We start from the raw sequence: 27,525 nt of genomic DNA, 5'->3' as shown, positions 1-27,525 counted from the left end.
TCCTATTTGTCTTTCTCTCAGCGACGTATTCCACTAACCCTAATACCCTCTAGGTCCAACCACGTTGTTGCCAATGGCAAGGTGTCATGCTTTTTGATGCCTGAGTACTATTCCAGAGTGTGTACACACATACGTCACGTCCTCTGTACCCACTCGTCTACGGATGGACCCCGGGGCCGCCTCCGTGTCTCTGCTGTTGTGAACAATCCCGCAGGGAACACGGGGAGCGGGTGTCTTGTCACAATAGTGTTTTCATTCCTTTGGGAGAAAATATCCAGTGGTGGGATTACTGGGTCGTAGGGCAGCTCTAGTTTTGAGTTTTTGAGGAAGCTCCACACTGTTTCGCCGAGTGTCTGCACCAGGTCACACTCCACCCACAGTGCGTGAGGATATCCCTGTCTCTACATCCTCACCCACACTTGTTATTTGTAAATTGGTTTTAAGCATCTCAACAGAATTATTGAGTTTCTACCCTAAGAACCACAAGTATTGCTCCAAAGAATTAAAGAAAAGTGACGAGACTAAATGATGGAAACGTCGATATTGAGATGTCAGCTCTCCCCAGACAGAGGTTCAGTTCCAAAGTGACCTCACTCGAAACCAATACTATTCAAAGCAGCCTCAGTCTTCAGACAAGGTGATGACAGGAAGATTCTGAAACGCGTGAATGTGCAGAGAACCTTGGAGGAGCCAGACTATCTTGCGGAAGGACGAAGGTGGACTGCCGGTTCTCCGAGGTCTCCTCCGAGGCCTGGCCCCAGCCCCCGCCGAACCTCCAAGGATGCCTGGCTCCTTTCAGGGGGGGTGTGTGGAACCCCACACCCAGGCCCCGGGGCCCGACGCGGGCCCCCGTCGCGGCAGCGCAGCGCACACGCAATCTGAGCAATCTCCGCGTGGCCACTAGGCTGAGCGTGAATTCCGGCCGCTGTGCAGGACCGTGACCCCGCTCCACGCAGCACGAGCGACCGGCCTCCTTCCTGTGGCCACCGGCACAAGGGGCCTTCATCTCCACCCAGACTCGTCCTCTTGGAACCGGGGGTTGTTTGGAAGAGTGTGGTGTGGCTGCTCGCGGCGACCGTCCAGCCCCATTGTGCTGCTGGCTCGAGCGGGAGGGCGCTGAGGCCCAGCCCCACACGCGTGGGCTCCGGCCTTTCGGCACCTGCCGACATGTGCCTCATGGCCGGAGTCTGGCCCGCGTCCTGCCGCTGTTGGCCGGGGACCGCCTGCTGCTGACCTCCCGGGCCACGCTCCCCAAGCTGTGACTGCCCAGACCGTCCCCACGTCGCCGTGACCGGGTCAGGAGCCGCTCGGAGAGGATACCCAGCGCGGGTCGTGGCGAGGGGCCCTGCGCACCCAGAGCCACGGGTGAGGCCGAGGAGGCGAGTGGGGCGAAGGAGAGCGCCGGGCTCCACTGCCACGGGGCCCGCGGGCGCCCAGTAACCCGGCCTTTCAAGCGGGGCAGTTGACAAGTCGTGTCCCCGAGAAGACACGCAAGTGGCCGGGCCCCTGGGGCGTGAAAGGTGGAGGGAGGTGCCGCCCCTGCCCGACCGCGGCTTGGGTTCTGGAGCAGACGTGGGACCACGACGCGGAGGCTCCAGGGCCGCTGGCCACGCAGCAGGGCACGTGCTGCTCAGCCACTTGGCTTCCCGCCCGACACACACAGGGCGCACTTTTCTGTTCTAGGGTGTCTATTTTAGGGGGGAAAATCTTTTTTTTTCTTTAAAAATTTTTTTGAACAGGTGAAATGTGTTGTTGAGACAGAGTCTCACGTGGAAACACGGGGCCCATGTGGACGGCCCCTCCCCGTCAGCCCCGGAGCTGAGACTCCCTGACTGCACCCCCGGAGGACGTCCAGAGCCTCGGCTCCGGGACCCCCGTGTCCAGACCGACGATGAATGCAGCGTGACGCGTGTTCCCCTTACCCGAGGGCTGCGTGTGCCAGGCGAGGGGGGACATTCCGGAGAGGCCTGTTGCCGTGAGCCACACTGCACACGCTCAAGAGACTGCACACTTGTGTGCAAGGGCCGCGGGGCAGGGCGGGAACGGGAGGGCTCCCCTTTGGGCGGGACTCCATCACCTGCACGGTGTTCACGGGGTGCTCCCACCCCAGGGCCCGGCACACAGTGGGGGGCTGTTCTCACAGGGTCTCACTTCCTAAAAATACATTAACTTCTCCCCCCAAACTCAGGACTTTTCCCAAATTACCCTATACTCTCCTCTTCATGGACAAATTCGACACATCATTCAAAATGGTCACTCATATGACCATTCTGTTGCCTTAACTGCCATCTGGCTTCTGTCCCAAATCCACCAAAGCCATTTCCCTGGTGCTGTCTGTGATCCCTGATGGCTCCGTGTGGGGTCCTCCCCTGGGCTCGGGGACGCGGCAGGTGGCCCTCGGCCCCCTCCCCCTCCGGGGCCCGGTGACCTTCTCCGGGTCCCCCTGCGCCCCCTGCACATGTGTGCCTCGCGAAGCACCGTGAGGACAGGGAGTAATGGGGCGGGCACTGCGGGCTGGCCCTGGTGCCCCAAGCCTCCGGAGACCCCACAGCAGACCCAGCCCCCACACCAGGTGAGCGGGAGGGATGCCTCCAGATTTGAGGGGACACGTTGGGGCAGACGACAGGGTCCCGCCCATGCCTGGCCCGGCACAGAGGGACCCGGCTGCTCCCCTGGGCGGCACCTGCTTGTGGGCTCACCTGGCTGTGCGCAGGGCCCACGCATCTAGTCCACGGGTCCGCCGTGCTGAGGACCCCGGGGTGCGGGGTGCGCCCCCCAGTGTGGTCGCGCCTCCTCCGCCTCCCACGGGGGTCTCGGCGCCCACTGGCCTGGAAGGACAGAAACGGGCCGAGTATCCTCGGCTATTCTGGAAGACTTCCCATGCTCTCTGAGCTGCGTGAATCTGCACGGGAGCGCTTGGACCCCAGAAGCCGAGGATGCCAATGCGGGAACTGCCAGCCTGGGGACCCACTAAGGCGCTTGGAGAGATGTGCACATGAGAAGGGTCCCCAGGGGTGCTGCGGGGAGGGCCCCAGGCTCGGGCTGGGAGTTCTGTGCCGATAGGGCTTGCCTGGCTGCCACCCTGCCCGTGCCCGCAGTCCTGCACCCTGACTTTCAGCCTCCGGGGGTGACATGTATACGGGCAACTGCCTTCCTGGGACACGGCGAGGCCGTAAGATGCTAAACCGTTGTGGTACAAAAGAAATTTCTATTTTTTTAAGTTTTTTTTTTTTAAGATTTTATTTATTCATGAGAGAAAGAGAGACAGAGACACGGGCAGAAGGAGAAGCAGGCTCCGTGCAGGGAGCTGATGCGGGACTCGATCCCGGGACCTCAGGATCACGCCCTGGGCCAAAGGCAGGCACTAAACCGCTGAGCCACTATTAAGCCTACTGAGGCTGAACTTTTTTTAAAAACTATTTAGAATATATGGTAATGAAGGACCACCCTGCTCCCATGACTCAGCGGCTGCGTTCGGGGAGCGGGACGCGTGTGCCCTGGGGCCGGCAGCCGGCACAGGGTCCAGCTCGCTGCGCTCCGTGTGAGCCTCCTGTGACTCAGTGTCCCGGACGTGCGATGTGAAGTGCGTACAGGTTTCCAGCACGATGGTGTGCAGCCAGCATTCACGGTCATGAGTCGGTGTTTAAGAGGAAAAGCTGTGTTCAGGGGCCGCTGCTCCTGGGTGGCGAGCCCGGTGTGCTGAGATCTCGAGTTCGAGGATGCTTTGCGACACAGAATCACTCAGGCGTGAGTGCCGCCCCAGGGCTGCCGAGGGGGTCCCTTGTGTTCATTGTGAGGACATCTTGCACTCCCGGCACCTGCGCTGAGCTCACCTGTGGGTCCAGGGATGGACACAGGTCCTCGTTCAGGGGCGCGGACCCTTCATGGGAGGGTGGTCAGACGGTGAGGTGGTGCTGTAGTCGGGATGGAGCCGTTGCACTTCAAGTAAATAAGAAATCAGTACAAACCAGCAGAAATGCAAAGGTGTGAAATGAGCCATTTTAAGGAAGCAGAGGAGGGGAAATGCAGAAAGTTTGCATTTCTGCAAGGTCAGGAGTGCAGCCAAGAGCCTGCGTGAGGGGTTCGCTGGAGGCTGCGGAGCTCAGGTCCCACATAGCATCGGACTCAACACACAGGAGCGGAGGCTTGGGGAGGCCAGCGTGGGGCGGCCAGCGCCATTCGTCCAGCCACGCTGGGCCCCAGAGTCGTGGGCACGCCCCGTCGGCATGTTGCTGCCCACACACGGACCCTGGCCACCCCGCCACTTCCACAGCAGGTGGCCGCGTGCACGTGCGGGTTTGCTCACGGGTCTCCCCCAGCAGTTGGGCCTGGTGCCCGCCGTGCTGCGCTTACCACGCCCAGCCCGAGCAGGGGGCGGTGGGGAGGCTGGGGGCCAGCATGCCCGCCCCGTGCCGCACGGAGCCCCAGCTGCCTGCATTGCGGCCCGTGTCTTTCTCTTTTCATTCTGTTTCATTTTGAGTGGAGGGACCTGGAATGTGTTGGACACCCAAGCTTAAAACAGAAATTGCCATAACACTAATTTATAATATCAGTTACATATAATTCTGTTAATAGATGAGAATACGTAGTATTAGTTTTAGCAGAAATACTGACCTTCATCTGTGGTAAATGACCTCTCCTCCTTCGGGACGTATAGCTGAGCCCAAGTTTTCCTCTGCTGTCTGTCCCATTTTTACAGAAGCAGGTAAATCGCAGAGAAAGCCAATTACATCAAGAATTTACTTTGCAAAGCAGGGCCCAAGCTGGCACTGGCTGCGGAGCCGGGCTTGGCCACCTGGTGCTTCTGTAGGTGTTCGGACGCGCCCGTGCCTGGTCCTGCCTCGCGCTCCCGCCGTCATCCAGACCAGGACAGAAGCTTACCCACATCCGCTCTTATGACTCCGTTTCTGATCAAATAAAATGAATTTTTGCTCTTTTCAAAAGGTTGCCCACAGGACTTGAAACAGAGAATTAATTCATTAGGGCCAGACGTGTAAGCCACGCGGGCCTTTCCACCTGCCCCTCTGCCTCACGGCTTTCCCGCCTGACGGCGTCGGGGAGGCTGCCCCCGGCGGGAGTTTGCAGGAGGGTGACCGGCGAGCCGGTGGCGGGGGGCGGGCCTCCCTGCCGGCCACACGGCCTGTCCCACGCTGCACAGCCCAAGACAAGCCTCTTATTTCCTGTTATTTTCCTGAGTGTGTGAAAGCTGCCGAAAGCTAAGGCGATTTTTGTGAGATTCTCAGGCTTTGGGCTTAAATTCAGGAGCACGTGTGCTGTCGTGCCGTGTGAATTACGGGTGCTCGGTTCCTCTTTGTTAACCGAAGGTGGTCCTGCCTGCCCTCCCCGGCCACAAGCAGTCAGCTGTCAAACAGCTTTGCAAACAGCATCCTCCAGGGCTCCTGACAACTTTGCGCCTGTACCTGACACTGCAGAAGGTGGGCCTGAGGCCAACATGTCCAGCAAGACCCACACGCTCCACTGAAAATCTTCCAGCGGCCCCTGGGGCTGGTTGGAATGACCCTCACCTGCCCGTCCCCTTCCACGCGTGTTCACAGAACGCCTTTTCTCTTCGTGTCTTTTCTCTTTTAGCCAGAGCTACCTGCAAGCTGCCAGCGACGTGCCTGCCGGCCACAGCCTGGACCCCTCGGCCAGCTACAACTCCCCGAAATTCCGCTCCCGGAACCAGAGCTACATGAGAGCCGTCAGCACCCTGAGTCAGGCCAGCTGTGTGAGCCAGGTCGGGAACCGCCTTCCCCTCTCCCTGGGGTCCCGTCTCTAAGGCCGAGTCCTCAGAGCAGTAACAGAAGCAGTAACAGAGCTCGGAAGCCTGCGGCCGCCCCCCAGGGCCCGGCTCAGCGGGGGTGACCTCCCAGCCTGCCGTGGGGTCCCAGCTCAGACCGCCTGCCTCCCCCGAGGCTGCCCAGGGAGCCGGGCCGGGCGGGTGCATGGCCGCCGGGCTCTGTCCCCCGAGGTCTCTCGGGCCGCCCCACCGGGAACCCCGAAGGCCCGAGGAGAGCTGGAATAGCCCGCGCGGCTTGCTGTTCCCGGCAGAGGAGCGAGTGCCGGGCGTGCTTCTGGCTCCTGTGCAGCCCCAGCGGCCCCGGGGCGGACGTGGTGATCGAACCCGGGGCAGGGGCGTGGCTGCCACGGGGACAGGGAGCCCAGCGGCCCTTCCCACCCTGTTTTGAACCGTTCAAAGAAAACGCCAGAGCAACGTGGGCAGTCCCTGGCGCTTCTGATCGCCATGTGCTGTAGGGTCGATAAGAATGGGGTTTCTCGGTCGTTAATTAAGCAGGTCACTCGCTGATCTCAGGTGCCTTTAAAAACAGCTGTGGGCGTTCACCGAAGGCTGTGGGTGCCTCCCGCAGAGGAGGGGCCGGGAGTGGCACTCGCGGAGGTGGCTCGGCTCGGTGTCCCGGCCTCTGCTGCCACGGCCCGAGGCCTCCCTTAACCTCCCTGAGCTTCCCCCTCATCCGTGGGCAGAGGAGGGCTGCCGCGTGGTGTCGGAGGAGCAGGGGATGTAGCCCTACGCCCAGGGGCCAGTGCTCCGGCCGTGCCAGCGGGTGCTCCTGTGGTGGTGTCAGCAGCAGCGGGAGCGCTTGGTTCGAGGGCCTCCTGGTTACAGGCGAGCTGCCAGGGGTTCCCATACGCCCAAGGGTTCCCCTCGCCTCGGGCGTTAAATGCTCTGCCAGGCAGGAGCCTGCACTTGCAGCCTTTTCTCGCCAGAAGCTAAGACTCTGGACTTTATACTGAACAGTCTGGGTTTTTCTTGTGCCACAATGTCTTTCATCGATGCAGATGCTATTTTTCTTTAAAAATGGGACTAGGTCTGCATCTAGGACAGAATTCCAGGGACCCTTCCTCCCCCGAGGCGAGGAGAGGACGATCCGTGTCTCTGCCCACGGGGCTTAGCCCTGAACCTCGGCCCGGGCACACGGACTGGGGCCCCCGCCCCACGACCGCCAGTGCCCCTGCAACTGATACTAAAAACAGCAAAGGCAACACTGGTCGGCCAGCGGGTGCATCACTGTGGTCACGGAGTAGTCGGGGAGATGTCGGGTTTCAGCACGGGGACGTCCAGGGTGACGCAGCGGTCAGTACGCAGCCGGAGCGCGGGGGCGCCCCCAGCACACTGGCCGCCTCCAAGGGACCTTCAGGGCCGGCTTCTCTGGACCCGCTCCCCTCCGCCTCCCTCTGCCTGCGCCGCCTCCCGTCCCAAACACGACTGTAGCATCAGGCGTGACCCCATCAGGGTTCGTAGCGGGACACAGCGATTCCCCCCGCAGATGCGGGGACTCCTCCAGGCTTTGCTTTTCTTTCTCTGTCTTTATTTTTTTTGAGCAGCCGACACCGATGTCGCATTAGATTCGGGTGCGCCGCTAGTGGCTGGAGACCTGCTACGCGGCCTCCGGGCACCTCCCGCCCCCCTTCACCTGCTCCACAACCTGCACTTTGTTCCCTGTGTTTGTGAGTCTGGTTATGCTTTTCTTTTGTTCTTATTTGCTCTCAAAAAGAAAAGGTTCCCACCGAATGCACGGCACACCCCCCAGGTGCTCTTGTGAGACCCACCAGCCTCCCCGGTTGCAGAAGCATCACTGCCCTCAACGCCGTGTCTTTAGGGAACCCAAGCTGGGCTTCCGAAGTATGTCGGTGGAAGCACCATGGCCCCGCACCTTCTTGTATCTGAGAAGATTCGTCATCGTAAATGGGAGCCCTGGTAGGCAAGCCGGGCTTTCGGGGGTTCTGCGTGTTTGAGGACTTTTGACGTCTGGAATCCTAAGTGATTCCGACTGCTGGGTGCTATGATGTGACTTTAAGCGGAGCTTAATTCTGAAAAAGACCCATATTGTTACTCACAGTGACCCTGGCACCTGGCGGTGGGGCCGTTTCCCAGCTGGAGACAGGTTTGCAGTGACTCCGTGTCAGACCCCGGCCGGCGGGAGGAGGGGAGGGCAGGCAGTTCCCAGGAGTGGAGCAGGACGCGATTCGGGTGATGCCGCTGGGAACCGCTCAGCGTCCCTGGGCCCGAGTGGGTGGCTGACGTGGGAGAAGCTCCCTCCTCGATACCCGACATTCCCTCAAATGCAGAGATGAGCTTGAACATCTGACTGAGCTCCCGTGAGGCTTGCTCGTCTCTAAGCCGGGCTGGGATTCGATCTTGAGTCTCCGGACTCCGGCCTGTCTTTCCTGGGCACACGCACTGGGGAGAGACCCGTAGGTGTCTGGTGTGCGGGCTGATGCCCTGGGGCCCCAGCGGTGATGTCCAGGAGTCGGGGCACTGGACGTGACAGCTGCCCACCGACCGGCTGGAGGGGTGGGGTCCGTCCTCAAGCAAATGGTTTCTTCCCTGGAGGAATCTCCTGGAAGACACTAGAGACGCACACTGAACCTGTTGCTTTCCCGGAACCTCAGGCACAGCGTGGAGGCCGTGTCAGCGCGGGCGGTGCAGGGTCAGGGCATCCCCCGTGTCATGGACCTGTCCTGAGCTCTCTGGGACTCTCCCGCACGCTCGACCCTCAGACGGGACCCCACCGGGGAAGGGGAGGCACTTCCCCCTCCGCGGGCTGTTCCCTGCAGTGTCAGTGGGCACAGGTGGCCTGTGCCTAGAGGCGCCACGTCCGTGCCTGGCGACACCTCACAAGGAAGCATGTCTGCATGTGTCACGTCCCAGAGGTGACGCAGAGCCAGATGTCAGGACGTCTGGTCTCCCGTCACCTGGTGAACCAGAGCCTGGCAGGGGTGCAGCCCGTCAGCACACTGGGCTCTGAAACGGCGAGCCCCACCCCACCCCTGAGCATTAGTGGGATCTGTGTCCCTCCAGGTAGCGTCTGCGGATGCCCCAGACGCCACCCCCGCCGCTGTGATGCTGATGGCTGTCCTTCTGCCCTCGCCCCGGGCCAGGCGCCCCGCAGCCCAGCCTCCTGAGGTCACAGGCAGAGCCTCTGCGCTCACCTGCTTCCCCTTCATCCACCAGCGTCCTGATGGGCAGAGCCGTCCCTGCGGCCGTGGGTGCCAGGTGGGAGTGTGGGCGCCTGCACGCCCCCTGGGGACAGATGCAGGCCCTCCCCCAGCTGCAACACCGGGCCCCGACCCCTGTCCCTGCCCCTTGCCCCTGACCCCTGCGCCTGCCCCCTTGCCCCTTGCCCTGATCCCTGCCCCTACCACTTGCCCCTAACCCCTTGCCCCTGCCCATTGCCCCTGCGAGCCCCTGACCCCTTGCCCTTGCCCCTGACCCCTGCCACTGCCACCTGCCCCTGACCCCTGTGTCTGCCTCTTACCCCTGATGCCTGCCCCTGCCCCTTACCCCGATCCCTGCCCCTGCCCCCTTGCCCCTGCCCCTTGCCCCTTGCCTCTGATCCCTGCCCTTACCCCTTGCCCCTGACCCCTTGCCCCTGCCCCTTGCCCCTGATCCCTGCCCCTGACCCCTTGCCCCTGCGAGCCCCTGACCCCTTGCCCTTGCCCCTGACCCCTGCCACTGCCACCTGCCCCTGACCCCTGTGTCTGCCTCTTACCCCTGATCCCTGCCCCTGTCCCCTTGCCCCTGCCCCCTGCCCCTTGCCCCTGATCCCTGACCCTGACCCCTTGCCCCTGCCCCCTGCCCCTTGCCCCTGATCCCTGCTCCTGTCCCTGACCCCTGCCCCGACCCCTGTCCCAGCCCCCTGCCCCCTGCCTCCTTCCCCTGGCCATGTGTCCCTGTGGACGTGACCCTAACAGGGACTTGGATGGAATCACACAGCATTCCCCTGCTGTCTGATGGGCTTCTCCCTCTTGACCTCGTGCCCTAGGGTCTCCCCCACTGGAGCAGGTGTCAGCCCCCCTCCCCCGCCCTGTCCTATCTGCAGGCCTGAGTCCAGCTCGTGAACATGGGTTTGCAAACATCTGTTCCAGTCCCTGCTTCCGGTCCTTACGGGTCAGCACCTGGCAGTGGCAGCGCTGGACTCTGTGGTCATTCCACTTTTAGCTTTTGGAGGCCCTGCCATCCTGTGTTGCACAGCGGCCACTCGCCTGCCCGGCCCCAGTAGGACACGGGCCCTGTGCCCTCCCCTCTCCCGACTTGGCCTCCGTGGTGCCTGAGTGCCCGCAGTCCCCGGGAGCAGGTCCAGCTCTGAGTTCACAGTTGACAAAGGAAGACAGGAAGCTTCGGAGGGTGCTGACTGTTTCCACAACTTGGACCCCATTGGCTCAGCATCCTCCTAGGATTTCCCGGGCCTGAGCTGTGGCTTCAGTCCCACATGGTGTCACCTGCACTTCCCCATCTCCCTTGGGCTCTGTGAACACATCAGCTCCAGAGAGCAGGTCTTTCTGTGCCTCTCTGGACCAAAATCTGAGATTCTTCTCAACTACTTTTTATTTGTTTTGGGGGATGAGTTGCCTTCATTTCTGCACTCTCACTGCTGTTTCTGTAGCTGTAGGTACTACCACCGGCCCTCACGGAAATTCTGGTCCTTTGTCTGTAAGATGCACAAAGAGGTTACTGGCTTTCTCCTTCAAGGAAGGAGTGTGGGGCACACGGTGGGTTAGAGCAGGGTTTCCACTACATCCTGCAGCCACACGCGAGCTGCCTCCCTCGGGTCGGGGCCTTTTCAGGCCAATGCGGATCTCTGACATAAATGACATAAAACCATCTGCGGTTTTTTGATATAATTCCCCATAAGGCAAAACTTGAAAGAAATTTGTGGCCGAGCATGTCATGTGTCAAACCAGTATGTGTGTCTCTGATCTGCTTTCCTCGCCGGCTCACTGAGGACGTGCTGATGGGAGGGTCAGGGTCTGTCTCGACCCCGATTTGTCTGCCCGTCTCCAACTTCAGACTCCCTCGAGCCGCTCATGGCACGCCCACTGGTAGTTTCCATTGGGTCTTCCCTGTGGCCGTGGGGACAGCGCAGAGGGCCGGCGTCTGAGCGCTGACCTTGTACCCAGCGCTGTGCTAACCTTGATGCACGCGGAGTCTCCTCAGCCTGGTCACGGTGGCCACTGCCAGGCTTTGCGTTGGCTCCGCACGATTCCAATATAGCCTGGAATTGACCATGTGTCTTGTGTTTGGAAAGAAATCACACAAGAAGCCTCACTCGAAGCCCAACAGGTGCCCAAGGCTGGCGTCTAGGGACTTGTGCTGAGCAGACAGGTCATGAGGTCAGGGTGCACTGGGTCTTCTCTGTCCTCTGGTGACCGGGCCACGATCGCCTGGCCGGGGCTTGCCACCAACTGTGCCTTGTTGTTCCAGATGAGCGAGGCAGAGATGAATGGACAGTTTGAATCGGTGTGTGAATCCGTCTTCAGTGAGATCGAATCCCAGGCCATGGACGCACTGGACCTCCCCGGATGCTTCCGAACGCGGAGCCACAGCTACCTTCGGGCCATCCAAGCCGGCTACTCGCAGGACGATGAATGTATTCCCGCCATGACGCCCTCCAACACCACCTCCACCATCAGATCCACAGCAGGTAAGGACGCCCTTTCGGACCTCCAGTCAGTCATGTTGCTGAATCACACTTGCCACGTCATATTTGCAAGGGTGTTTTGAAGCAGTTGTTTCATAGCTGACCTTTCTTTTTCTATAATGCGATCCCTTCTTTATCAAGATTCTTTAAACATCAGTGTAACTTCTGTAGAGTTTCCTCTAGGAAACAAGTTTAAGTACCGCTGACATTTGGACAGTGATTGTGCTTCAATACCGAGGTTTTATAGATGGCCACAAGCCCTGAGTGACATGCAGTGACTCCTAGACAACCTCCCGCCACACCCGGCCACATCCTGTCTGAACGTGTGTTCCTGGGCCAATCCCTAAACATGATTCAGGCCCAGAGCAAATCCGTCGTTCCTATAGATCCCGAATCACCCTGTGGATCTGTGGATCCAGTGTTGCCATGTGTTTGCATTCCTGTGGAAAACCATACCCACCCCTTTGAGAATTTACCACAGAAACTAGGTGTCAGGGCTCGATAGCTCACTGCTCCATTACTGTTGATGTAGCACAATGAACCTGCATGGCCTGGAGAAGCCATAAAACAGCAAAGGAATAAACATTTGCTGGGCTCCACGCAAAGGCCAAGTAGGGAAAGTCGGAAACCAGCCACGTTGGGGAGCCAGGGCACCCGACTGCTGGCCGACGGAGAAGCTGCGCACATGTTGCAGCAGGAAGGGACCAGTCTGAGAAATCGCAAGGATGTTATGGGACTAACAAGCCCCAGGTGGGAGTGGGGAAGAGACGGGAAGGGCGGGAGCAGGGTCTCACCACCCCATCAGCAGCAGAAAGCCTGCTGCCGGGAGGACGGCTGGAGATGGGAGGATGAACTGCATCTAGAGCTGGTTCCCTGACACCAGCCCTCGAGATCTTAGGCTCCTTAACCCTCAGGAGAAGCAGCAACTATGCATAATTTATCAATAAGCCTTGCGATTAGTTTTCAAAGGGCGTGCGGGTACTTGGTGATCTGTTTGTGCGGCTCCATGGCTCCCACCGGGGGCTCGGCAACACCTCTTGACCCTGAAGCCTTGAGGTGTTCAGAAGAAGCACACTGGCTGGGGCTGCTGTGTTCCCAAGGCACGGCGGGTAACGTGCCCCCTGTGAGCCCGGCAGGCGCTGAATGTCCCCCTCCCAGGAGGTCGGGCACCTCCCCTTCTCTGCCCCGTGTGCAAAGTGACCAAACTGGAAACTTTGGGAATAAGTGAGCTTGACGATTGTTGCATTTTGTGAGCGCACTTTCAGAGACCTTTGCTGCGTCTTCACCAGCATTTGCTGAATATCTCTCAGAAACAAGTGATAAGTAAGCGCTTTCATCATCTTTGGAAACACTCTGAAACAGTAACGACCTAGTAGAAAATGACTTTATTGTGTGTAGAGCTGTCATCATGGGGAGAATAAAAGCGAAACTTTCCCTAGAGAAAATGTAAGAACCGGTGCAGAACTCAAACTGAAGATCTAACTCAGGTGCGTGTCATCTTCCCAAGCACATCGTCACGTCCCCAAAACGTGCACACCAAGTAAGCCACAGAACATGCTTCTCTGCAGTGTTTCTCCTGCATCTCGGCCCGGTTACGGAGTCCAGGCTCCCTCCAGGCTGAGGGCACGGGGGTCGTGCCACGGTCAGGGAAGGGTCTGGGAATCAGGTTAAGGGGAGAGACAGAAACATCCGTGATTTCTAGCATGAACGCTATTCTGAAGGGACGGGAGTACAGAGAAGTCACTCACTCTTCCGTTTTCCTGCGTGACCCTAAGCGTCGCGCACATTTTACAATCTTCCTCTCCGTGGTAGTGCCGAGAGGGCATGCAACAGTTGTCTGGCTCATAAGATCGAGAAAAATACTTAGGAAATGAAAAATCCCCGTCTGGAAAAACAAAATCGGAGGAGAAAACAGTCCAACTGCACAAGACGTGAACGCCCACTGACCTTCCAGTTTGATTCAGAACTTCCCGTCCGGAGGCAAACGGGATGTCAATCACTTTGTACCAGAATATTTAGAAGATCGTTTACCAACATTAGCTTCTAATAGCTGCTCTCCAGGGGTAGGTGTGGACGTGTGTGTGAAGACAGAGAGGTTATTCTGACAAATTGATTTTCTTCTTTGATTCTAAAACAATGTCTTGACGATTATGCCAAGGAAGCTATTTTCAAGTTGAATCACAGCGATTATTTGGAAGTGTAAGATTTACTTAAATATGTCTCTTTTTGCATGCTTGCAGGGGAGAAACTGGTGTCACGAGCTTGTCTTCCCTTGAACAAATGCAAACGTAATTTTAATCTGCCTCTAGTAATAATGGAATATCCCATACAGGCGTGATTCGCTTATTAACGATGCTAAGTATGCGTCAGGCGTTCTCCTTTCGACACAGACAGCGCGATGCTGCCAGCGTGTCTGCTGGTTTGGGGGTCAGCCCTTCAGGACACGTGGGCGCGGCTGGAGCAGCATCTCCACTCTCCGCGGACACACGTGCACCCCCACAGGCACGGACGTCTTTCATTATGAAAAACACTGCATGTTGATTAGCGTCCTCTCCTTAGATGAAGTTTTGAAAACATCTAACTTGCATTTCACACATGGGCTCTTTCTCGTCTGTGAAATGATTTATCAGAGAGATTTATTCGTCTAAATATGCATCTCACCCGATCTTTCCAGGCAGAGAATGTTACTGATATCGCGGAGGAAAATGCTATAAAATTAGATTATAGTGATTTTTCTCTGGGTCAGAAGTTTTTTTCAACAAATGTCACAGCTGATTCCAGAAGTCATTAAAACAAAGGGAAAATCCATACAAAGCGAGACAGAGGAAACAGCCATAAATTTACTTTTATTTTATTGTTTATATTTCAAAAGTAACTTGTCCTTCAGGAGCACATCAGAATTCCAGCTTCCAGGACGGCCTCAGGCCCCAGCCCCACGTGACTCAGGTGTTTCCACACACACACACACACACACACACACACACACACACACCCGCCGCTGCCCCCGCTGCCCCCAGGCCGCCTTCCCAACTCCGACCCTTGGCCTCCCTCGTCTAAGGGCCTCCAGCAACATGCGGCCCCTGATCCTGAGCCTGATCCTGAGCCTGATCACACTGCGGGTGCCCTTTACCAGGCAGGTGCCACAGTTACGGACGTGGACGTGTGGCTGCCGTAACAGCATCGTCATACGGTAGCAGTGAAGCCTGTGAACATCGCAGTTAATGCTGGCGGACTGCGTGACGGAAGGGTGCTGGGTGAGGACTGCCCGGCCCCAGACCTGGAGCAGGGGTTGAGGTCCTCTCGGCACCAGGAGCGTGGGGGCCCATTGCCCTGCTGGGCCTGTTGAGCTAATCCTTGTGATGAAACCAAATTCCCTCTGCTGACGGGCAACCAAATCCGTGGGAGGCCACAGGTCACATGACTCATGAGACCCCTGAGCTGTGGCCGGTGATGTGCACAGCTTTCCTCCCACTCTCCCGGGATCAGACTCAGGCACGTCTCTGACCGTGCGGCCACGTCATCCATGGCATCTGAAGTTAGGGCAGGTGCCGAGGACGAGGGTGTTGGCCTCCTTCTCAAGTCTGACCGCCGCACTGAGACCTCTGCGAGTCTGACGTGGGCCTCCTGCTTGGCACGTGGACGAGCACTCAGGAGACAGCAAGACATGGGCTGGATATGCAAATGGTGGGTTGGAGTCTGTGTGCGCTTCACGGCCTCATGTCCTTGGACCACCATCAAAGAAGCGTCCATCAGTGACAGCCAGGTGGCTTGGAGGTTGAATGTCTGCCTTCAGCCCAAGGCATGACCCCAGGGTCCTGGGATCGAGTCTCACGTCAGGCTCCCTGCGTGGAGCCTGCTTCTCCCTCTGCCTGTGTCTCTGCCTCTCTGTGTCTCTCGTGAATAAATAAAATCTTAAAAAAAAAAAAAAGAAAGAAAGAACAAGGGAAAAACCACCCATCACTTTATCCACACGTGCTCTCAACCTACAGGATGAACAGCAAAGACTCAGCCCTCAGGACCAGAGCAAAACTATGCGGAAAGTTACCTGAACACAGAGCAGGGGCCCAAACTTTACCTGGTGGCGGTGGACAAGCCCCAAGAACGCAACATGCTCTGTCCTCCAAAAGCACCCCCGTTCAGGTGGTCCTCGCTCCTCTCACAAACATGTGCCCCCCACGTAGCTGGGTGGGAGAGCCGGGTCAGTGAGCCCAATCGTGGGGCTCCATGTCTGTCCCGTCCCTGGACTTGTCAAGGTCACGGGTCCAGTGGACCCAGACACAGCACAGAGGCCCCGAGGCCCCACCCAGGATCCGTACAGTCTGACGACCATCGGGGGCCTGCCCCAGGTGCTCTCCTCCCTGAGGTGGGGCACGATGGAGGTCACAGGTGCGTGGTGGGGCCCGGGATCCGTGCAGGGGTTCCAGCCATCAGCATGAGAGCAGCTGACAAGCCGGTGCTCCAGGCAGCAGCCGTCAGACTTACTTTTTATTATTATTATTATTGGTGTTCAATTTGCCAACATATAGCAGAACACCCAGTGCTCATTCCATCAAGTGCCCCCCTCAGTGCCCGTCACCCAGTCACCCCCACCCCCCGCCCTCCGCCCCTTCCACGACCCCTTGTTCATTTCCCAGAGTTAGGAGTCTCTCATGGTCTGTCTCCCTTTCTGATATTTCCCACTCTTTTTCTCTCCCTTCCTCTTTATTCCCTTTCACTATTTTTTAGTGAATATGAGATGAATGAATGAGACCATATAATGTTTGTCCTTCTCCAAAGTGACTTACTTCACTCAGCTTCATACCCTCCAGGTCCCTCCACGTGGAAGCAAATGGTGGGTATTTGTCGTTTCTAATGCCTGAGGAATATTCCAGTGTATACATAGACCACAGCTTCTCTATTCATCATATTTCAATGGACACCGAGGCTCCTTCCACAGTCTGGCTACTGTGGCCATTGCTGCTAGAAACATCGGGGTGCAGGTGTCCCAGCGTTTCCCTGCATCTGTATCTCTGGGGTAAATCCCCAGCAGTGCAATTGCTGGGTCGTAGGGCAGGTCTATTTTTAACTCTTTGAGGAACCTCCACACAGTTCTCCAGAGTGGCTGCACCAGTTCACATTCCCACCAACAGTGCAGGAGGGTTCCCCTTTCTCCACATCCTCTCCAACATTTGTGGTTTCCTGCCTTGTTAATTTTCCACATTCTCACTGGTGTGAGGTGGGATCTCATTGTGGTTTTGATTTGTATTTCCCTGATGGCAAGTGACGCAGAGCATTTTCTCATGTGCGTGTTGGCCATGTCCATGTCTTCCTCTGTGAGATTTCTCTTCATGTCTTTTGCCCATTTCATGATTGGATTGTTTGTTTCTTTGCTGTTGAGTTTAATAAGTTCTTTATAGATCTTGGAAACTAGCCCTTTATCTGATATGTCATTTGCAAATATCTTCCCCCATTCTGTAGGTTGTCTTTGAGTTTTGTTGACTGTATCCTTTGCTGTGCAAAACCTTCTTATCTTGATGAAGTCCCAATAGTTCACTTTTGCTTTTGTTTCTTTTGCCTTCGTGGATGTATCTTGCAAGAAGTTACTGTGGCCGAGTTCAAAGGGCGTTGCCTGTGTTCTCCTCTAGGATTTTGATGGAATCTTGTCTCACATTTAGAGCTTTCATCCATTTTGAGTTTATCTTTGTGTCTGGTGCAAGAGAGTGGTCTAGTTTCATTCTTCTGCATGTGGATGTCCGATTTTCCCAGCACCATTTATTGAAGAGACTGTCTTTCTCCCAGTGGAGAGTCTTTCCTGCTTTACCGAATATTAGTTGACCATAAAGTTGAGGGTCCACTTCTGGGTTCTCTATTCTGTTCCATTGATCTATGTGTCTGTTTTTCTGCCAGTACCACACTGTCTTGATGACCACAGCTTTGTAGTACAACCTGAAATCTGGCATTGTGAGGCCCCCAGCTCTGGTTTTCTTTTTTAAAATTCCCCTGGCTATTCGGGGTCTTTTCTGATTCCACACAAATCTTAAGATGATTTGTTCTAACTCTCTGAAGAAAGTCCATGGTATTTTGATAGGGATTGCATTAAATGTTTACATTGCTCTGGGTAACATTGACATTTGCACAATATTAATTCTTCCAATCTATGAGCATGGAATATTTTTCCATCTCTTTGTGTCTTCCTCAATTTCTTTCAGAAGTGTTCTGTAGTTTTTAGGGTATAGATCCTTTACCTCTTTGGTTAGGTCTATTCTTAGGTATTTTACACGTTTGAATGCAATTGTAAATGGGATTGACTCCTTAATTTCTCTTTCTTCAGTCTCATTGTTCGTGTATTGAAATGCCATTGATTTCTGGGCATTGATTTTGTATCCTGCCACACTGCCGAACTGCTGTATGAGTTCTAGCAATTTTGGGGTGGAGGCTTTTGGGTTTTCTATGTAGAGTATCATGTCATCGGCGAAGAGGGAGAGTTTGACCTCTTCTTTGCCAATTTGAATGCCTTGTATTTCTCTTTGTTGCCTGATTGCTGAGGCGAGGACTTCCAGTACTATGTTGAATAGCAGTGATGAGAGTGGACATCCCTGTCTTGTTCCTGATCTTAGGGGAAAGGCTCCCAGTGCTTCCCCATTGAGAATGATATTTGCTGTGGGCTTTTCGTAGATGGCTTTTAAGATGCTGAGGAATGTTCCCTCTATCCCAACGCTCTGAAGTGTTTTGATCAGGAATGGATGCTGTATTTTGTCAAATGCTTTCTCTGCATCTATTGAGAGGATCATATGGTTCTTGGTTTTTCTCTTGTTGATATGATCTATCACATTGATTGTTTTACGAGTGTTGAACCAGCCTTGTGTCCCAGGGATAAATCCCACTTGGTCATGGTGAATAATCTTCTTAACCTATAGTTGGATCCTATTGGCTAGCATCTTGTTGAGAATTTTTGCATCCATGTTCATCAGGGATATTGGTCTGTAATTCTCCTTTTTAGTGGGGTCTTGATCTGGTTTTGAAATTAAGGTGACACTGGCCTCATAGAACGAGTTTGGAAGTACTCCATCTCTTTCTGTTTTTCTGAACAGCTTTAGTACAATAGGTATGGTTTCTTCTTTAAAGGTTTGATAGAATTCCCCAGGGAAGCCATCTGGCCCTGGACTTTTGTGTCTTGGGAGGTTTTTGATGACTGCTTCAATTTCCTCCCTGGTTATTGGCCTGTTCAGGTTTTCTATTTCTTCCTGCTCCAGTTTTGGTAGTTTGTGGTTTTCCAGAAATGCATCCATTTCTTCTAGATTACCTAATTTATTGGCGTATAGCTGCTCATAATACCTTTTTAAAATCGTTTGTATTTCCTTGGTGTTGGTAGTGATCTCTCCTTTCTCGTTCATGATTTTATTAATTTGTGTCTTTTCTCTCTTCTTTTTAATAAGGCTGGCTAATGGCTTATCTATCTTATTAATTCTTTCAAAGAACCAACTCCTGGTTTTGTTGATCTGTTCCACAGTTCTTCTGGTCTCAACTTCATTGAGTTCTGCTCGAATCCTTATTAACTCTCTTCTTCTGCTGGGTGTAGGATCTATTTGCTGTTTTTTCTCCAGATCCTTTAGGTGCAAGGTTAGCTTTGGTATTTGAGTTCTTTCCAGTCTTTGGATGGATGCTTGTATTGCGATGTATTTCCCCCTCAGGACTGCTTTTGCTGCATCCCAAAGATTTTGAACGGTTGTATCTTCATTCTCATTAGTTTCCATGAATCTTTTTAATTCTTCCCTAATTTCCTGGTTGACCCTTTCATCTTTTAGCAGGATGGTCCTTAACCTCCACGTGTTTGAAATCCTTCCAAACTTCTTCTTGTGATTTAGTTCTAATTTCAAAGCATTATGGTCTGAAAATATGCAGGGGATGATCCCAATCTTTTGGTATCAGTTCAGACCTGAATTGTGACCCAGTATGTGGTCTATTCTGGAGAAAGTTCCATGTGCCCTTGAGAAGAATGTGTATTCAGTTGCGTTTGGATGTAAAGTTCTGTAAATATCTGAAATCCATCTGGTCCAGTGTATCATTTAAAGCTCTCATTTCTTTGGAGATGTTGTGCTTAGAAGACCTGTCGATTGTAGAAAGTGCTACATTCAAGTCACCAAGTATAAGTGTATTATTATCAAAGTATGTCTTAACTTTCATTATTAATTGATTGATATACTGGGCAGCTCCCACATTCGGAGCATAAATATTGATGATTGTTAGGTCCTCTTGTTGGATAGATCCTCTAAGTATGATATAGTGTCCCTCTTCATCTCTCACTACAGTCTTCGGGGTAAATTTTACTTTATCTGATATAAGGATGGCTACCCCTGCTTTCTTTTGAGGACCATTTGAATGGTAAATGGTTCTCCAACCTTTTATTTTCCGGCTGTAGGTGTCCTTCGGTCTAAAATGAGTCTCTTGTAGACAGCAAATAGATGGGTCCTGCTTTTTATCCAGTCTGAAACCCTGCACCTTTTGATGGGGTCATTAAGCCCGTTCACGTTCAGAGTTAGTATTGAAAGATATGAATTTAGTGTCATCATGATACCTATTCAGTCCCTGTTTTTGTGGATTGTTCCCTTGGATTTCCTCTAGTACAGAATCCCCCTTAATATTTCTTGCAGAGCTGGTTTGGAGGTCACATATTCTTTCAGTTCCTCCCTGTCTTGGAAGCTCTTTATCTCTCCTTCTATTCTGAATGAGAGCCTTGCTGGATAAAGTATTCTTGGCTGCATGTTCTTCTCATTTAGGACCCTGAATATATCCTGCCAGCCCTTTCTGGCCTGCCAGGTCCCTGTGGAGAGGTCTGCTGTTAATCTAATATTCCTCCCCATAAAAGTTAGAGATTTCTTGTCTCTTGCCGCTTTAAGGATCTTCTCTTTATCTTTGGAATTTGCAAGCTTCACTATTAAATGTTGAGGTGTTGAAGGGTTTTATTGATTTTAGGGGGGGATCTCTCTATTTCCTGGATCTGAATGCCTGTTTCCCTTCCCAGATTAGGAAAGTTTTCAGCTATGATTTGTTCAAATACATATTCTGGCCCTCTGGCCCTTTCGGCGGCCTCAGGAACCCCAATTAAACGTAGATTTTTCTTTCTGAGGCTGTCACTTATTTCCCTTAATCTATCCTCATGATCTTTTAATTGTTTTTGTCTTTTTTCCTCAGTTTCCCTCTTTGCCATCAACTTGTTTTTTATGTCACTCACTCATTCTTCCACCTTGTTAACCCTTGTTGTTAGGACCTCTAGTTTGGATTGCACCTCATTTAATTGATTTTTAATTTCTGCCTGATTAGATCTAAATTCCGGAGTCATGAAGTCTCTTGAGTCCTTTATGCTTTTTTCTAGAGACACCAGTAGCTTTATAATAGTGCTTCTGAATTGGCTTTCTGACATGGAATTGTAATCCTGACTTTGTAACTCTGTGGGAGAGAGGACTGTTTCTGGTTCTTTCTTTTGAGGTGAGGTTTTCCTTCCAGTCATTTTGCTCAGTGCAGAGTGGCCTAAAACAAGTTGTACTGGAAAAAGGAGAAAAAGAGAAAAGAGAAAAAAGAAAAGAAAAGAAAAAGAAAAAAAGAAGAAGGAAAAAAAAGAGAAGAGAAGAAAAGAAAAAAACGGGGGGGGGGGGAAGCAAACAGAAAACAAAAACAAGGGGGAGTATCCTCTGCTGTAAATCCAATGACTTCCCCTGGAACTTTCCAGTGCTTCTTGGTCAATAACTTGCATTTCCCCTGTGGGTCTAGCTGGTCTTCTGGGGGAGGGGCCTGCTGTGCTGATTCTCAGGTGTGAGCACTTCAGGGAGCTGCTCAGCCCCCTGCCTGGTGCAGGGCTCAGTGGGAGCTGTTTAACCTGTTTATCCTGTGAGGCCACTGTGAGGCTCAGTGGGGGTTGTTTATCCTGCGAGGCCCCAGGAGGTACAACAACAGTGGCAGTGGCCAGCTCCCCAGCCCTGGAGTCAGCTCCAGCAGTAGCTACCGCTGGAGCTTTCAGTCTACAGGGCCTGGATGCTCTGGGGGCGGGGCCGCTGACCTGCTCACCTCAGGGCCGCCTGGAGGCTGGAGCATCCTCACTATCCTGGGCCCTCCTGGCTTCTGCCTTTCCCGGGGGGAGCACCGGATCCTGGGCTGTGTCCCCGGTGCCCTGGTCTCTGGGGCCTGCACTGTTGGAATCACACTCCCCTGGCTGCGCACCCCCCTCCCCACGGAGCCTCCGCCCGAGCCCCTCCAAGCTGCTCCCGGGTCCATTCGTGCACACTGCAGCCCTTTAGGGAGCTCGGCCACGGGGTGTGGGGTGCTCTCCCCAGGGAACAGGTGCTCTGTTAGTGTCCCAGGGAGCCTGAGGGCATCCCTGCCCTCCTGGGGTCCTGCTCTAACTCCCTGCGAGCGCCTTTCCGCCGGGAAGATTGGTGCAGCTCCTGCTTCTCCAGGTCGGGGCTCTCCTGTCCTGGGGACACTCGCCCCAGCCTTAGCCTGGCTCCTTGCGCCCCTACCCCTTGGAGTCCTTTTGTTTCTTTATTTTTCCCCATCTTCCTACCTTGATAGAAGCGCGAACTCTTCTCACTGTAGCATTCCAGCTGCTCTCTCTTTAAATCTCAGGCTGAATTCATAGGTTTTCAGGATGATTTGAAAGTTATCCAGGTAAGTTGGCGGGGACAGGTGGTTTGGGGACCCTACTCCTCCGCCATCCAGCGCCCTCCCCCTGGACTTCCCCCAAGCGGGCTGGTCAGCGGGCCACTCAGCTGAGCTCTCAGTGCCCAGCGAGTAAACAAAGAAACACCACCTGAACGAGTGGCTGGGTCGTGACCCGTCCGAGAAGATGCCCGAGCCCCCTCGCCTCCCTACCGTGCCCTGGCCCCAGGACCTCTGCTCCACCTGTCTGCCCCCCAGCCGCCCTTCTCATCCGCTCCCACCCCAACCTCCGCACTCCTCCTGCTAGACATGCAACCCCTCAAATACGTAGACTGGGCTGAAATAGAATGTAAAATATAGCCTGACCCAGCGAGCCCACCCAGCCCCTGTCTGGGTTTCCTGTTACCAGTGAGCACAGGCTCCAACCCCTGTGGACTGATGACCTGGGCTGACCTGACCCAGCCTCACCCCCAGCTGCCCTGTGAGCCCTGACTGGTGCCCCTCTCCTGAGACCCCCTTACGGCTGTGCTTTTGCATTTACTCTGCCCGGCCCGGAATTTGCTTCCCTGGTCTTCTTCATGTAATTCCCAGCTGTGCCTGAATATGCAGCTCAGAAATCATTTCTTCCAGGAAGGCTTCCATGATTCCTCCTTCTTCTGATCACTTCAGGTGCCAACATAAACTCATTAGTCCTGGGGCGCCTGGGGGCTCAGTTGATCAAGCATCTGCCTTCGGCTCAGGTCATGGTCCCAGGGTCCTGGGAAGAGCCCTGTGTGGGGCTCCTGCTCAGGGAGGAGTCTGCTTCTCCTTCACTCCTCCCCACCCGAATGTGCTCTCTCTCACTCTCTCTCTCGAATAAATAAGTAAAATCTTTGAAAAAAATAATTCATTAGTCCCTACTCCCTGATCACACAAGTCTAATAAAAAAAACTATTAAACAAACAAATCCTGATTTTCCTTTGTTTTTAAACTATGTACTTCCATTTTAAAGATGTAGAGAAATAGTAGATGCCCCAAAACTGAGGCTACAGTTACATTTACTACTTTATATATTTACAGTGTCTCATATATATGGTTTTTATTAAGATTTTATTTATTTATTCATGAGAGACACACACAGAGAGAGAAAGAGAGAGAGAGAGAGAGAGTCAGAGGGAGAATCAGGCCCCATGCAGGGAGCCCAATGTGGGACTCACTCCCGGGTCTCCAGGATCCCACCCTGAGCCGAAGGCAAGCACCAGACTGCTGAGCCACCCAGGGATCCCCTCTCATATTTATGTTTTAAAAGTATTGATACTATGGCTTTTATTCCTTACAACATGTTAGTTCTAAAAACATTACATTAACACACGTTATTTAAATTCATAAAATCATAAAACATCCCAAGAACTTTGAAAAGAAAATACTTTTGCTCTCTCAGGAAAAAAAAAAATCCTGTAACAATGCTTTTAAATCAAATCACCCGAAGTCAGTTTGTAGTTTTCTTTCCTTACGATGATGGAGAAAGTAAAGTCTTGTTGGAAATGAGAGGACCGTGACCATAAAGTCCTGCGTGTACGTTCAGGCTGGTGATTATCCAAACTCCCTCATGTCATGCGCTCTGCCTTCAAAATGATGACCCATTTGTCACTTCTGCAACTTCAAATTTTCTTTCTTTGCTTATGGATTCCAAGAAACACTTAAAACTATTTAATACAACAATCATGGACTTACACAAAAGTGTTTTCTAGTTGAGAATTTCTCAATTCTGGAGAATTAGCCTTTTAAAAAGATGCCCTGAGCAGCATGGCAGGTGAGCAGGAGAGGATCAGACTCCTTGCTCCCTGCCCGTCCTCCCAGTCCCACCTCCCCGTCGTGCAGCGAGTGGCTGGTGCACTTCTGCTCTGTGCTGGCAGTGGAGAGCTGACGCCTTGTCATTCTGAGGAGAGTTCAAAAGTCTCACGTCTGACACGCGTGATGGTGACTTTGTGTGCCCACCTGCCTGGGCAAGATATTTAGTCAAACATCATCTGGGGTGTTTCTGTGAGAGTTTGGGTTTTTCCCGCCAAGTGAGCCTTTGAGTCTGTAGGGTTAAGAAAGCAGACTGTCCTCCCTCATCTAGGGGGCCACGTCCAATCAGTTGAAGGCCTGGATAGAACAAGAAGCCGACCTTCCCATGGGTAGGAGAGGATTCCTCCAGCCTCACTCTTCAAACTGGGAAGTCAGCATTTTGCTGCTGGGAACTTGAGCCGGAACACGGACTCTTCTGGGCTCTGGCCCGCCAGCCTCCAGACGGGGGCTGCACCTGGGCTCCCGCCTGCTGGTTCTCCCTGCAGACCCAGGTATTGTCGCTCTCCAGGCGCGCGAGCCAGGTCCTTCCTTCGGCTCTTGCTCTCTGAAGCCCTGACTCCTACAATATGTTCAAACAGAACTTACTTCTTGAGGCTGTCGATGAAAAATGGTCAGACTCCGCTCAGAGACCCTTTACCAGCAGCCCGTCCCCCTGGCTAACTGGACGCTGTTGCCCCGTGGCTGCGGGGAGGGCAGGGCTCGCTAACATGAAATAGGTTGTCGCCGGTGTCGCTAGGCTGCACTTGGGAAGGCAGGTATCCAAAAGCCTAGAAAACACTATTGATTTCAGGAAGCCTGTGGTTCCCGAGTACCCGGGTGACGGATTTCCTGCACCTCCAGGACCGCGGAGACCCTGTGGGGAAGGGTGGGCGCCGCTCAGACCAAGGCAGCAGACTCTCCCGTCTCGATGCCGTGGGCATCGGCGAGGGAAGTCCAGCCTGACCGCTCTACCAGCGCCCGAGACCGGGGCCTGGCCCCCAGCACCAGGGCCCCCGGGACGGCGCTGGTCCACCAAGAGGCAAGCGCAGCTCCGGAAGCTCTGGGTTAGGAAGGAGAACCGCGGGGGAGCGCAGCGAAGGCCACCACAGCGGCAGTGAGAGGTCAGCTTCAGAAGCAACCCAGCGGTGACCGACCTGACCGGCAGCAGCGGGGGACGCGGGACTTCACGGCCACACTGCCCGCGGGGTGGGGCTCCTCCCAGCGCTGACCGTCGGGGCCGCGGGGTCTGCGGGGTCACAGCCTGAGGCTCGGGACTAGGCATCCGGCTCACGCCGTGCGGGGAACTAGGGAGAGAGCCGACGATTTCCAGAGTTGAGGTCCCCACCTGGAGGCCGGGGTCCTTCAGACACTCCAGACTCGGGGCTGCGTGAATGCAGAGGGGTTAAAAGCGAGTCCTGACTTCTGCTAACTTCTCACTGTAAGATCTCCAGTCGTGATGCCGGCGTGGGGCGCGCTCACGTCGGCAGCATCTGAGTTTGTCAGCGTGGACCCCCAGGGGCCGGTTCTCGATGCTGTTCCGTGATGTGCATCAGGCTTTGGAATCACAGGGGCCATGAGTCCTGCGCCCGATCTCGTCGTTCGCTGCACTGATGCACACGTACGTGTCACAGAAATGCTCTGTGTTTCGATAACTATTTCAATGTAAGTTTTTTGATCCTCTGCATTTTATTTTTCGTGGTTAAAACATGATTTGGAGGAGGAGGTTGCAGGCTTTGCCAAACTGCTGCAGGGTCATCGGGTACGGACAGGGCTAGGAGCACGCGCTCCCCGCCGCAGGCCTCACGGTGAACTTCCCCTGCCCGTCACGCCGAGGTCACACGTGCTCACTGTTCCATGTTTGTAGTATTGGGTTTTCTCAAAGAGAATCCGTGTCAGAAACTATTTCAATTTTCACTTGTGCGTGGTCTTCCTCTGCTGGAATGCAAGGGCCGTGAGAGCAGGCACCTGTCGGGAGTGGTCAAGCCTGCGGTCAGAAACGTGCAGCACTGTGTCCACACTCAGTGGGAATCCCCTATGTGTCCTGTGGTGTGAGGACTCGTGGGACGCACACAGGTTGTCCCCTGGACCAGCCTCAGCCGTGGCTGGGGACACATGCACAGCAGGGTAACAGGACGTGCCCGGAGGTCTCGGTGGGCATCTCCTCCCCGACACCCGACACAGCTGGTCCCACAGAGCGTGCCTTGTCCCCAGGTCCCAAACCAGCACCGTGTGGCAGCAAGGGCGTGTTCGCGGAGCCCACAGCGTGCTTGTGGTGGGGTCCTTCCCGGTGAGCTGGTCACAGAGGCATCTCCAGCTACATGACCAGCTTAACCCAGTAGCTCCAGGGGACCCGGCTGGAAACCACCAATCCCATTATTATGACCAAACGGCCCCGTTACTGATGGGCAGGGACATCCTGCCACAGCAGCCCCAATGCCACGGGTACAAGACATCACATATCTTTAGTTAACAGACTTCACAAGACTGGCTGCAGGTCACGACCGTGCTGGAGGTGCTCGGGGATACACCCCAGAGGAGGCGAGGTTCCCTGATCGCCTCTTCCACTCCCATGCGGCTGGGGACTCCATATATATTAGCTGAATGCATGAATAACAGACTTCAAAACCTACAGTTTATAAAATATGTAAATCCATTTACATGAACAGTTTGCACTGACTTAATATTTTAAATTCAATATTCAAACTCCACTGTGCTTGGCCATCGCGCAGTTGGGCTTCCTTCTTCGCCATCCCCCTGTGGGTGGCTCCAGGACCCACTGCATTCTCACGACGTTCCCTGGGGCACGTGTCCCACCACCCACAGCTCAGACCTGCCACAAATGACAGTTCTGAGAGCCTCACCCTGCTGCCTGACAGGCCAGGAGACTCCGCCCCCGTCACATGGGTTGAGCCCCGGGGTTGCGACGCCAGCACCCCCATGGCGGAGACCTGACGCCAGCGGCCCTACTGCAGGCTCCTCGAGCTCCCGGTGTCACCTCGCCAGAGGCCCGCAGGCCCCGTCCCTGGCTCCCACTGCGTCCTCTGCAGGCTCGGCTCCCGCCCCTCCCCACACGGACCCCCGAGCGGTCTGTGGAGTTCAGGCTGTCACAGAGGTCAAGCCGAGGCTCCCTGGAGTTGGTGTCCCCCATGAAACCTCTATGAGGAGGAACCGCAGAGCCGGCTTACAATGGGAAGGACTGTAGGGAACGACACGCAAGCAATACCCCAAGGACTGAGCCCGCAGAGTGGACCTCATGCAGAGGTTTCCCCGGGTGCCGGGGCCGCGTCGTGACCCACTCCTCGGACGACGTCTGATGCACTCCTGAGAGCAGATACTTTGTGGCCCTCAGTGAGGCATCATGGGCCGTGGCCCTGCACAGGTGAGTCTGGCTCCCTGCACAGGTGAGGCCTTACTCAGGCAGAGAAACTGCATTTGAAGAACTGCCTTTGTCTAAGGTTCAGGACGGCCAAGTGAAGCCACATCTCAAAATCTTTAAGTGAAGAAACGATTCCACCCTAACTTCCCTTGGCTTTGACAGAGGCACCAGAGCCGTTCAGACCCTGGCTTCTGACGCGTGCTGGCTGTCGATCGTCTCTTCTCGGTAGCAGGATTAGGCCACACGGAGTGAGCGTGGCCATGTAGC

At 54.6% G+C, this 27,525-nt stretch overlaps 1 protein-coding gene across 5 annotated transcripts in view; it reads left to right on the top strand.

Moving 5' to 3' along the window:
- The window catches only part of DLGAP2 (DLG associated protein 2), a 687,758-nt gene that overhangs the window by 616,199 nt on the left and 44,034 nt on the right, over nucleotides 1-27,525 (top strand). For all 5 annotated transcript variants that reach the window (XM_072742322.1, XM_072742318.1, XM_072742319.1 and 2 more), the window contains 2 exons: nucleotides 5,590-5,737; nucleotides 11,225-11,444. In XM_072742322.1, coding sequence (XP_072598423.1) covers nucleotides 5,590-5,737; nucleotides 11,225-11,444 — 368 coding nt within the window. The remainder of the gene's footprint in view (nucleotides 1-5,589; nucleotides 5,738-11,224; nucleotides 11,445-27,525) is intronic.

Source organism: Vulpes vulpes, chromosome 16 (genome assembly GCF_048418805.1).
Source record: "Vulpes vulpes isolate BD-2025 chromosome 16, VulVul3, whole genome shotgun sequence".
In the NCBI taxonomy this organism is placed as follows: domain Eukaryota; kingdom Metazoa; phylum Chordata; class Mammalia; order Carnivora; family Canidae; genus Vulpes; species Vulpes vulpes.
This window is presented reverse-complemented; position numbering and strand designations above follow the sequence as displayed.